This window comes from Astyanax mexicanus, chromosome 2 (assembly GCF_023375975.1).
Source record: "Astyanax mexicanus isolate ESR-SI-001 chromosome 2, AstMex3_surface, whole genome shotgun sequence".
In the NCBI taxonomy this organism is placed as follows: domain Eukaryota; kingdom Metazoa; phylum Chordata; class Actinopteri; order Characiformes; family Acestrorhamphidae; genus Astyanax; species Astyanax mexicanus.
The window spans coordinates 49,751,031-49,764,548 of record NC_064409.1 but is presented as its reverse complement, the minus strand read 5'-3'; the positions used below and the strand labels follow the sequence as shown (position 1 = coordinate 49,764,548).

General features: G+C 35.8%; 1 protein-coding gene across 5 annotated transcripts in view; it reads right to left on the bottom strand.

The window, feature by feature from the left end:
- The window catches only part of mon2 (MON2 homolog, regulator of endosome-to-Golgi trafficking), a 63,533-nt gene that overhangs the window by 26,487 nt on the left and 23,528 nt on the right, over window positions 1-13,518 (bottom strand). For all 5 annotated transcript variants that reach the window (XM_049474441.1, XM_049474443.1, XM_049474442.1 and 2 more), the window contains exons 6-12: window positions 12,322-12,419; window positions 10,486-10,611; window positions 9,199-9,399; window positions 6,090-6,214; window positions 5,835-5,974; window positions 4,392-4,545; window positions 3,992-4,197 (exon numbers count right to left, since the gene is read on the bottom strand). In XM_049474441.1, coding sequence (XP_049330398.1) covers window positions 3,992-4,197; window positions 4,392-4,545; window positions 5,835-5,974; window positions 6,090-6,214; window positions 9,199-9,399; window positions 10,486-10,611; window positions 12,322-12,419 — 1,050 coding nt within the window. The remainder of the gene's footprint in view (window positions 1-3,991; window positions 4,198-4,391; window positions 4,546-5,834; window positions 5,975-6,089; window positions 6,215-9,198; window positions 9,400-10,485; window positions 10,612-12,321; window positions 12,420-13,518) is intronic.

The following is a 13,518-nucleotide window of genomic DNA, read 5'->3' as shown; positions in this document are numbered from 1 at the left end:
AGGTACAAGGTCAGCTAAATTGTTAGCAAAAAAAATTAAAAAGCAACAGGCAGACAGCACCATATATAAGATAAGAGACCCACAAACTAAAACTGTGCTCTGTAAATGTGAGGAAATACAAACAGCTTTTAAAAAATATTATGAAAAACTATATTCGCAACAGTGTTTTGAGGACGAAGAAAAGATTGAGATATTTCTTAAATCACATGACTTACCGACCTTGACTGATGAACAGAATAATGACTTAAAGTCCCGAATAACAAAGGAAGAGTTAGAAGCAGCCATCACGCGTTTGAAGGCAAACAAATCTCCCGGTACAGATGGGTTTCCAAATGAATGGTATAAAGTTTTTCGTGCTGAATTAGTGCCATACCTGCTTGAAGTATTTAATTCAGCATTGATAGAGAGGAAAATGCCTCCTTCATGGAAGGAGGCAATCATTTCTGTAATTCCAAAAGAGGGAAAAGATGCGCTTGATTGTGGATCATATCGCCCTATTTCGGTCCTTAATGTTGATTATAAATTATATACAAGTATAATAGCAAAACGACTTGAAAATATTTTACCACTGATTATAGATAAAGATCAAACAGGATTCATAAAAAACAGGCAGACACATGATAACATAAGACGCACCCTGCATATTCTGGACCATATTAAGCAACATAACTCCACGGCTGCTTTGGTGAGTTTAGACGCCGAAAAAGCTTTTGACTCTGTAGATTGGAAATTTCTGTATAAAGTTTTGAGTAGACTGGGGTTTGACGAAGAAATTATTCAAAGTATACAAACAATATATTACAAACCAACTGCTCGTATTAAGATAAATGGTAGCCTGTCTGAAACTATTGTTCTGGAACGGGGTACGAGACAAGGCTGTCCCCTGTCTACATCTCTCTTTGCATTATATATAGAACCTCTAGCCCAGTGGATTAGACAAATGCACACCATAAAAGGAATTACTGTGATGGGTAAAGAACATAAACTAGCACTTTATGCAGATGATGTCTTGCTGTTTTTGAGTGATCCATCTAACTCCTTTGTTGAATTAATGAAAGTTATAAATGCTTATACTAAGTTTTCAGGATATAAATTAAACATTCAAAAGACCCAAGTATTGTCTTTTAACTATATTCCTCCATTATATGTTAAACAACATTATAATCTCAAATGGGATAATGATTCAATAAAATATCTAGGAATTAACTTACCCAAAGACCTTTCTCAATTGTCAGAGAAAAATTTTGGACCCCTCTTTGCCAGAATTAAATCAGATATCCGAAGGTGGGATGTGATTCCATTTCTTGGCCTTATTTCTAGGGTGGAATCCATTAAAATGAACATACTTCCTCGTTTTCTTTATCTTTTTCAAGCATTACCAATTGGAATCCCTGCAAATACTTTTAAAGAATGGGACAAGATTATTTCCAGATACATATGGCAAGGTCGAAAACCACGAATTCGACTCCGTACTTTACAACACCCTAAAAAAGTGGGAGGAATGGCATTACCAAATTTGGAAAAATATTACCTCGCCTCACAGACAAGGCCACTAATCTATATGTGTGACCCCAATTATACAGCAAGATGGAAAGACATAGAGGCCTCAACTATAAAAGACCCACCAATCCAGGCACTACTGGGGGATCAGGAATTGGCCAAGAACAAAATTGAAAATATAAAAAACCCATATATTAAAACTCCCTTAATTACATGGGTTAAAGTGACAAAAAAATACAATTTAAAAGAATCTCTGAAAGTAATCCGGTGGTGTGCTTATGATACTGATTTTATACCAAATAAACTAGATACAAGATTTAAAATCTGGTCTTTAAAAGGGATTACAGCGTTCTGCAATATCATGGTAAAATATAATTTGCAAGACTTTCAAACTATAAAAGAAAAATATTCCCTTGAAAATCAAGACTTTTACCGTTACCTTCAGATTCGGCACTACTTTAATAAAACAATTAAAATTAATTCATTTGATGACAGCATATTAAAACTATTTATTGAGGCATATCAATCTCAGCCTCTGACAGGAATAATATCTAAAATGTATGAAGGACTAATGGAATTGACAGGAAATTCTACTGAATATATTAAACAAAAATGGGAAAAAGAAAGTTGTCAATCTATTTCAAATGAAAGGTGGCCAAGAATATGTGAGCAACAATGGAAATGCACTAGTGCACATAATTGGAGGGAATTTGGGTGGAAATGTGTAACTCGTTTTTTTATTACACCTAAACAGAGACCTGGAGAGAACCAGGATTGCTGGAGATTGTGTGGGGGTGAGGAGGCCGGTCACTGGCATATATTTTGGGGCTGCCCAAAATTAGGGGCTTTTTGGTCTGATTTGCACAGTACACTACAAGAAATACTGAACTTGGAAATTAACTTTAGATTTAATATTTTATTCTTAGGAGAGATCAATCCTCAAGTAATAGGATCAAACAGATACCTCTGGAATATTTTTTTGATTGCCAGTAAGAAAGCCATAACAAAGAGATGGCGTACACCAGATCCCCCAGTAATGGAAGAATGGATAAATATAGTCAACCAAATTTACATAATGGAGAAAATTACATTTGCTATCAGGATTCAGATGCCAAAATTTGCAAAACTATGGTCAAAATGGACAGCTTACATGAAGACTACAAGACCAGATTTTATCGAAACACAATTAGAATAAATTACTATTCAGAACTCTCATTTATGTTTTCTTTGATGTATTACTATAATTTAAGGCATCCTCCAAGTAATTTGTCCTGTACATGTTTGTTTGGTGTATAATTGAGCAGATGTGTAATCAATGTTTAGAATGAGAAAATGTAAACTGTCAATGACGCCTCTTAAATGTGTACACACTGGAAAAATAAAAAATTGAAAAAAAAAAAAAAAGAATTGGAAAAACCATTTAAGCACCCAATACGTCATCAGGAGCATCGTAAGCTAGCTGCTGGTTAACTAGTTTACTTTAGGGCATAGGTCGGCAATAGGCGGCCCGCGGGCCAGATGCGGCCCGCAAGCAAGAAACATCTGGCCCGTGAGGTTGAACTATAATGAAAAAAAAAAATCGGACTGTCCGTCTCAAAAATGCTCTTTATTTAGAAACTTAATTTTCCAAAACAGAAAAATTTATTAAAGATTTTTTGATAGAGCCACGGGCTGTTAGATAACTGCTAGCTTCTTTATTCTGTTATTTTTTTTTATTCGTTTGTTTTTTTTTATTTAACAAACAGGTATATCATTAATAGCGCCCCCAATGGTCAGTCCACAGATTTCACCCACATCAGCCCACTTGAATGTCTGCTTGTCATTTTAAGAGCGCCCTCCCGCCACCGCGCCCGCCAATACCCCCACTGTGGGATGGGGAAGTTAGCTAGCTAGCTACTGAGACAAACTACTAGCGACCGTTTTTATGATCGTTTGTTTTGAAGAATTCTGCCACAAAACACTAAAACTACACATATTGGTACAAATTAAAAATCCAAACTATGTAACATTTATACAGAGAACACTAGGGCTGTGCATTGTGCATAACGTGATACAGGGGTTACGATTCAATATATGACAATATATTGCAATACTGCTGTAAGCAAAGAGATATATTGTGACTGTTTGATCAAATTTGAGAAAAACAAAACTAATAGCATAAAAACACATTTATACAACTTTTACAAAGTTAAATAAAGGTTACCTTTTTATCCAATCAGAGTGCAATCTAAATACAAACTTCTAACAGCAGTGTTAACATGTACAATATTAATTAAAAATCTATACTGTTTTTGAAAATTGATGCAGTACTGCAAAACAAAATATCACAATATGATACAATATCAATATTTCCTTACACCTGCAGATTAAACACATACACATGTTTATGCCTAATTTTCCCTCAGTGCAAAACCAAAGAAGCAAACTTCTATGAGAGAAACACCTAAACTGAGACCGGTGGTTTACAGAAATGTAAAGAAAGGGCACTTACGGGGTTCCTGTGGAGTGTTCTCGCTCTGAGCTGGGCCATCAGGCTCTGAACCTTCCCTGGCTGCAGCCTCTTCCTCCTCTTTGGCCAGCTCTCTCTCGATCATGGAAGTGATGCCCCGGACCAGGTCCAGCAGGGCACTGAAGGCCACAGACATAGCATAGCCCTCGGGGATGGAGGGTGGCTCCACCTTATCCAGCATCTCCAGACTGAGGCATAGGATCAGAATGAGTTGCTCAGTGTAGATTCATTTGTAAATTAAAACTAACCAATAAAGTACAAATACATTAACAAGCAACTTACAATTTTACACAAGTCTATAAACAGCTGAATGCATGTATTAGAAAACCAGCATGCCTCACTAAGTTTCTACAGGTGCTTCTAGAAAGGATAAAAGACTCACTAGGTGGCCTTGGCACTGCCCTGCACGCTGACGGTCATCAGAGGAATCCAGGTGCCACGGTACTCAAAGGCAGCCTGAGTGGTCAAACTCCCACTGTTCCCTGCTGCCCCTGCTCCACCCTGAGCTGAAGCCTGAGCACTAGACGCTGAAACACCTGACGGCAGAGGAAAGAGGGAATAAAAATAGCAAAGGAGGAAAAAAAACAAAACCGATGTGAGGAAATAGAAAAGGAAACTCGTATGCTATGCACTGCTAAATTAGGTAGTCAGAGTTTCCAATACCGTATATACATTCTAGGAAAAAAGGATTCTATAGTCTACAAATTACGTCAGTAGTAGATCCATTTAATGGTACTATATACACTAAGTTTTAAATAATTCTGTAAATACTATGTGTGCACGTTTCTTTAAACAGTCAGTGCAGTTACCAAAACTTAGTCTAAAATGACTTTAACCTTTTTGACATTTTGAAAGAACACAAAGTATGTTTGAAATTATTACATAATGTCATCATGAGCTAAAACTACTAGCAATATATGTAGTGGTGTCAATCAATTCAATGCATTTATTAGATTTATCACAGCAACAGTCTGTATTGAGTCTTGATTGTCACTTTTTTTCTTCATACTATTTTAGCAGAGATTTAAACATACATAATGAATGTAAGATTGGCAAAGAGGAATTATATTCATATTAATAATGTCAATTGCTAAAAAATGCTGATATTCCCCTCTATTTTTGGGAGGAGAGACAGTTATGTAGTGTGATATACCTGGCATTATCACTTTATTAAAATGTCTCAGGGAAGTTTTAATGCTTGTTTATTTAGAATCTTTTTAATCTGCTCAGAAAAGTTTGTGAGAGAGCGCAATAGAGAGGGAGAGGTAGTAAAAGCTGCAGCACATTTCAGAATAAATGAAAAGTTTCTTACTTTCTAAACTCAACTGCAGTGACGACATATATATATATATATAAAAAAAACATTTACAATGTAACATATAAACACAATGTTTTTCTTTGTGATGACCTTAAAGCAAAACCATGTAGCATTTTTATCTTTAAATACATTAGCTTCAGAATCACCTAATGACTTGTAATAAGAACAGCAACCTTTTTATTGCTACTACAGCCTTGGTGCAGTGTAGTGAACTGGACTAAACAACAATGTGCAATCCTGTGTGACCAAAGTCATATTTGTGCCAAATCCTGTAATATTAATTTAATCCATCAGTCCACATGTTTCTTTCACTTTTAGGGATGGTTCAGGATTTCCCAACATGTCCAGAAATGTATGGAAACAAATTGATGTACATCATTTTACTTCGGATATAGCCTGGCGCTCAAGTTTTAAGCTGTATAAAACCAACAGAGCTTTCAAAAAAATGAAAATATAATATTATTGACCTATAAATAACAAATGTATGCAGATGTTAGTGAGGGAGACCTGTGGGTGTGTTGGTAGAGGAGACATTTCCCACACTGGGTACAATGAAGAGGGACTGGATGAAGGAGCCCAGGGCATTGACGATGTCTCTGAACACTTTGGTGGAGTGCTGCTTCATGTCATACGACTGACAGAAAGACCTACACACAGCACAGAACAAAGAGAACACACATGAGGGCCAGCACAGATACAGACATATCAACTCCACAGAAAGTCTGGATGGCAAGAATAATTGGTGTGCGTTTCATTCCTCACCGTAATAGATGTGGCTGAACACACAGCCTGTGTACTGACTCCACAGCCACAGCTCTGAGCCACTGAGGCTTCTCCCCATCCAGAAACTTCACCAGCAGGGACAAGAAAATCTCACACTCCGTCACCTATAGAATGCACACAGAGTGGGTTATGTGAAACAGAAAAGTTAAAAATCTACTCAACACAGACAAAGAAATCTAATGTGGTTATTTATATGACCAAATAAACTAGTGTGAAAAGGTTTAAGACACTTTGTAGACAGTACCGTATTTTGCACACCGTATTTTGGGGGGAGAGTAGCTAACTAAGTTTAGTAAAGCTAAGCTAAGTAAACAAAACTGTAAATAAAATAAAAAAACTTTCTTTTAAAGTAAAACGAGCGCTGGATGTTAATCTACACAGGTTTGTCTTCTAAAAACTGTTTACTTGGGTAAGATAAGCATTTCCATTTATTTACAGTAAGCTTAGATTCCTGAATTTCTCCAGCCCAAATGTCTTCAGCATTAAGGCTGGAGTATTAACATTAATGGCTAACCATTAGCTGCTAATGCCGCCTGACAAAGCTACATTGAGGAACCATGAGTGCTCCGGTAAGCCAGGCCAATATTAGCTAGTGGTTCATCCGACATAGCTTTCTGTAACACGGTCAACACGCAGCCTCTGAATTTCGAAAGAGCTAGTGTGTTTAGCAGGTAATGCTAATGCTACTCCAGCTGTAAGGTGCACTGCCGATTTTTGGGAAAATTTAAAGATTTTAAGTGTGCTATACAGTGCGGAAATTACGGTATATTATTTAAAGCACACATGGAAAGTTCGATCAGCAGTAAATTGATCCTGAGAGCTGATCAGTTCACATTCAGATGTTACAGCAGTGCAAGTAGCTCGCTGTGTAGCTCACTGTTGTGGATGCTCAGTCACAAAAAGCTGCAGTTTCTTATTCAACTGCTAGATGAAACTCCAGAGATAAAGCACTGCTTCAGCCGCACAAAACAGCAAAATCTACAGACCACATTTAATCAATCACGTTCAAAATAATGAGCGTTTTTAGTGCTGGATAAGCAGCTCTTTTTAGTTGAGTTTCCTCTTCAAGCACAACGGTGTTGTAGCTACAGAGGATTCACAGGCTCTCTTAGATGGAGTTTCAGAATGTCTTTAAGTCTGAGCAAACAAGTGTTGAATATTTATTTATCGCTTCTGAATGAGTAAAGCCTCTTTGCTTCTTTAAAGACAGCTAAGGTTTCCAGTGTTTCTTTAGGGGTGGTCCAAGGTAATGTGGCATCAGGCCCATCCTTGATCGATATGGATCGATATCAAGACAATCAGCAATTTGCCACAAAACACTGATCGGCCCATCTAAACACCAGATTACATAGGAACAGATTCAAGTACTTATTTTTCGTACTATAGAAATCAATTAAAATCCTTTCATTTTTCCAAAAATCGTCAGTGCGCCTTATAATCTAAACTGTGCACCTTATGTATGAATTTTATATACAGGAGTTTTAGTTCAGTTTAGTCCAGATTCTTGGCTGGAGCAATTTTAGCATTAGCGGCTAACCGCGCTAAGCGCTAACTCTTTCGTCGTTCAGAGGTGAGATTTATCGGCCAGTAGCCTGCTGCTAACCCTGACTAGCACTGCAGGAGCAACATTAGCATTAGCCGCTAACTGCACTAAGCGCTACCTCTTTTTCATTAAAGTATAAAAAAACATGATAAACACGAAACAAATGAAAATTAGCAACTTGCAAAAAACAACTGATCATGTCAAGATAGACCAGTTTAGCTCTTGACCAGCATATAGTAAGTTTTCATTAGAGTTTGCTGGTTTAGCTGGTCTCCATGATCAACCTAAATAAGCTCAACATTCATTATTCGGTTGCATGGACTGGCATTACCAGCACCACCAATTTGGTTAACCAGCATGATTAGAATGACCCCAATGGACAAACTTGGATCTCTCTGGATTTTATTAGGTTGCTGTTTGTCCTATTGTAAGTGATGCAAAAGACACACTGAAATTTTGACTAAGCCCAATCTGCATATATCAGATATATTCAAACCACCTATAAATGTGGTTTAGATTTGATTAGCAAAAATCAGGTTTTATGTGGTGTCTGGTATCAAAAATATGATATGGGCATTAAATATTAAATATTTTTATTAAAACATAGGTGCTCTAGACTCCCCAAGACTCGATTTCAATGTTACTGACTAAAGTTACTGCTTCATTACTCCATATACTGATACTAATTAAATTAATAGCGTTAACGTGAGACAAAAAATACTGGTTGTTTTGAGAAACCGCACCATTAAATCCATTATTTCTGATATTGAATTAGCAAGACAAGCAGTCAAGGTTTAAGAAAAAAAAATATGTAATGTTCAACTTGTCCTGATGTACCTGATCAGCTAATAAATATTTCATTTTCAAATTTAAAATTTAAAATCTTAAAATGTAAAGTTACATTCTTTTAATAAAAGAACCCCATCGTAAGAAGTGCTTTCAGTAGAAAAATTAAAAACATAGAACACAACGCTACTGAGTTTTTGTGGACAAAATGTAAATTTACAACAGAATTGACATGCCAATACATAATAATAATAATAATAATAATAATAATAATAATAATAATAATTACCAAATCTGTTATATTTTAAAGATTAGGTGATAACTGATTGTTATATATGTATATAATTCAGACATTGCAGGCATATTCTTTTTCTAACAACAGTAAATGTAATGTAGAGTAAAATGTTTAGGTTGTAAAGTAACCTTAACTTGGATGTAACTAATAATAAACAGAGGTACAGAAAAAAATGTTTATTTGTGATTAAAATTCCGCAAATGTTGATCTAAGTCACTATAGGGTGGGCTCAGAATATCAGAGTATCATGTTATTTTTGTGTGCAATGTATTATAAAATGTTGCATTGTGAGATGCCCCGTGATTCCCACCCCTAATCTAGATGCAGTCTAGAAATGCCAAAAATTGTACTTGTGCTGGCAGTCTGAACACAGCGATGTGAAATACCCCCAGTTGTCCCATTTGGCTGTGTGTTTAGTGAGGCCTAAGAGAGGTTTAATGAAGGAGTGTGAATGGCGGCCTCACCAGCAGGCTGTAGAAGTGCTTGATGAGCACAGAGACGACACGAAGCAGACGCATGCAGATGGGGAAATAGGGCTTCTCGACAGGGGCGGGAGATGCAGCGCTGCTGCTGCTGCTTCCCTGACGAAACTTGATGTTAGGAGAGAAGAGCTTTATCACAAGAGGACACACACGCTCCTTCAGCAGGAAACTGAACTCCTGGTGCTGAGGGGAGAGAGGTTAAAAGAATATAAAGGTTAAAGAGCAGTCAGGAATCATAGATCACACGTAATTTATAGTAAACACCATAGCTCACTGGCCACTTGAGCTGAATGTGGACTAAAATGCATGATACAGTTACAGATTGTGATACAGTTATTGAACGTGAATTTCCCATATTTTCCCAGGTAGTTTTGTCAATGGGAGGCTCATAAAAAAAAAAATAAAAAAAATTAAAAATAATAATAATAGTAAAAAAAGGAAAGATAAAACATTGTTACATAAACCAAATTGTACTATACTACACTCTAGGGGTGTGCAATATTGTATTGTATGCAATAAAATCACAGACATTTTTGAATATCTTGAACGATATTATACCCTGAAATATCGTGCTATCACCCACCCCTAATTATCACATCAGGGACTACTTTTGTGAGAAAAAAAAATCACACTGTTCTCCTTTCTCATTATATGTCTACTATAGACAGATTATAACTGTCCAGTATCATTTATTTTACTTTAATCCTGGATATTTGGAGATATTTGGAGTGCATTATCAGGATCATGACATTCTATATCACTGACTTCTGTTACAAATCTAATAAAATTCTCAGTTAGGGGTGTGTCATACCTATGCAATCATAAAATTAAAATTTCATTTTGTTACTGTTGTGTATTCTTGAAATAAGTTATTTAACTCAGTGTTTTGTCATATCGCCAAGAGTATCCTTATCGTGAAAATAACGTAAAATATTGTGATATTATTTTAGGGCCATATCGCCCACCTTACTAGACAATATTTGACAAACTTTTAAATTTTAGCACTCACTTTTTGGGTATACAGAGCTTTAAAACACAGCTCAGCTTCTCAGGTGCTTGTTTATGTGATCAGTTCTAATGTGTGTTAATGAAAATGTGTCCAAATTCACCTGTGGGTTTTTATCACTACTAAACAAAATAATCACAGCAATGGAACAATTTCTTGTGGAGAAAATAAAAGAATCTGACTAGTAATGTCATTTCAAATATATGGCAATGCATCCAAATTATGTCAGTGTGGAACTGTGTGAAATACTGGAGTTAACACACCTGTAGAAAGACTCCGGGAAAATCATTTAAAACCGATTCCAGCAGCTCCAGTCCAAAAGTCCGAGTCATTTCAGTCATACCCACCAACCAGTAGGGGGCATCAGCATTCACTAACTGACACAAGTCCTACATCACACAGGAGATAAGCGATTTAAGAACAAAGATGGGTTCAAACTACAGATCTTGCAAAGAAAACTAACATTGTAATTGAACACTCTTGAAATAATAGTGCTTCAAATGTTTTCTACAAGAGATTCTATAGAACATTGTTTTTCAAACCTGGTCCTGGACCCATCCTGCCCTCCATAGCTCTCTTGCTTTCCTTTCTCCAAAGATACTTAAGTCACAACAAGAATTTGTGTTTGTTTGTTTAGTTTGTATATTTATCAGTGGGTGTGTTAACGCAGGCAAACCAAGAAAAGGTGCAGGATATTCATAACCAGGATTTGGAAACAATTTCGGTTCCATAAATAGAAGAATATAAAAGTATGAAGAACAGATGTAGGAAATATTGGTAATATATTTTTTGCACTGTAAGGTGCACTTAAAATCCTTTAATTTTCCCAGAAATCAACATTGCACCTTATAATACAGTGTATCTTATGTATGAATTTTTCCAGTCAGGTTGTTTAGGAAAAGTAAAGTCAGCGTACAGCGTTCTACAGGAGTTTTAGTTTCGTTCTCCGGCACCGAGACTGGAGATGCATTAGCATTAGCTGCTAACTGCTATTTCCCCTTTCAAAGGTGAGTGTTATCGACCTGTAGCCTGCTGCTAACCCCAGCTAGCACTGCTGGACCAGCATTAGTATTTGCTGCTAAAGGTTAGCCGTTAATGCTAATGCTTTAGCTTTAAATTCAGGAATCTAGTCTTACTGCAAATAAACGGAAGCGTTTACCCACCCAAATAAACAGTTTTCAGGAGAAAAAAAAGTGGAGATTAACATCCAATGCTCGTTTGAATTTAAAAGGAAGTCTTTTTTTAAATTGTTTTGTTTACTTAATTTAGATTTACTTAACTTAGTTAGCTACCCCCACTTCCACTCAGCAGCATAACCTGCTAAATTAGAAGTTCCTTACTGTGTCACTTAAAATGTGCCTTATGTATGAAAATAGACCAGAAAATAAACGTTCATTAATAGTGCGCCTTTTAATGTGGTGCACCTTACAGTGAAAAATACGGTAAATTGAAGTATTGTAATATTTTATTTTACAATACTGTATAAATTTTTGATTATTAGTTTAAATTTGGTTTAGACATATTTAAATTGATAGTAGACAGTGGTTAACCTGTATTTATTTAGATTTATTTGTGTTTTTTCAACCTGCTTACAATATTGCAATTGGCATCATCATTGGCAAGTTCTTATTAATATACAGCCCAACAGAAGAACCTTTTTAAAGCTTTAAAGATGTGGCTTAGTGGTTCTTTACAATTTTAAAGTTTCTTTCCACTCATTTAATAATCTATTTTAATGTTTTTTAATGTAAAATAAAAGAGTTATCCTGTAGCAGGGGTTCAGGATAGTTCCTGAGGTGGATACGAAAAAGGCAGAGTATGCAATTGTAAAGGGCTGGGTGTGTTTCGTTGGCCATAAAATGCCTAGGTTTGTTCTATAGCATCTCTCAAAGAAGCCTTTGAATCTCTATTTTTAAGAGTGTATGAAAAACATTAGACTCTATAATTGTCAGACATGCCAAGAAATACAAGCATTTAAACTCTGACTGAAAAAAACACACTAAATCCACTAATTAGAAATCTGTAAAGAAAAAGCCTGCTAAACAAATATAAGAACTATTATAAACTGACATATGAAAACTGATGGGTTACAACTGTACCTGAAACAGCATGTAGGCGTCTTTAGCACTCGGTCTGAGAGTGCTCACAGACCTGCGGTTACTGTTGCCCTGCACAGCGGGAGGCTGCTCTGCCATGCCTGACCGGGAAAACAGGAGATGAGAATACGATTAGATAAATAACGCATGTTCTCTGAGATAAGATGGGATTAAAAATCACATCTTAACTGATTCACACTTTCTGAGAGGAAAAACTGTGGTCACTGATCCTACTGCTCAGCTCTGTTTAGTAGAACAGGGTAAATGTCACATCAATACTGGGCTTTCAATTAATTTTACGAATTGTTCTTTTCTTCCGAAACAAAAAAAAATATGCATGTCGCAAAAATAAAATATTTTCCTTTCTCATAATTTCATCAATTTTTTTATCCAAACAAAACAGCTCAAAACCATATACCTAACACCACCAACAGTTTATAAATGTTTTAATATCTGACCATAATGTTTTTTTTTTTATCCAGAAGGTTACAAAAAGCTCCTAAGGTCAGCTGCAGCTTGTTTCTGATCCAAACCCTAATTCTGCTCTTTTGAGAAGTGGGTGCATTTATATATAGATACTATTTATAGAATTTAGACCTTAAGTTGATTTCAGAAACCTTCCTTACATAAAGACACAAACTATTAAATAATAAAAAAGGAACTCACTAAAAGAACTAAATTGGAATGACATCCATGTCTATGATGATTTTATGTAATTGAAATATTCTGTTGCTCTGTGATACACAGCTCTGAAAAAAATAGACCACTTAAAAATAATAAGTTTCTTTGCTTTTACCAAACTAAAAACCTCTGAAATATAATCAAGAGAAAGATGGACGATCACAACCATTAAACCAAGCTGAACTGCTTGAAGTTTTGCACCAGGAGTGGCATAAAGTTATCCAAAAGCAGTGTGTAACACTGGTGGAGGAGAACATGCCAAGATGCATGAAAACTGTGATTAAAATCCAGTGTTATTTCACCAAATATTGATTTCTGATCTTTTAAAACTTTATGAATATGAACTTGTTTTCTTTGCATTATTTGAGGTCTGAAAGCTCTGCATCTTTTTCTTATTTCAGCCATTTCTCATTTTCTGCAAATAAATGCTCTAAATATTTTTATTTGGAATTTGGGAGAAATGTTGTCCGTAGTTTATAAAATAAACATTCATTTTATTTATACATATACCTATAAATA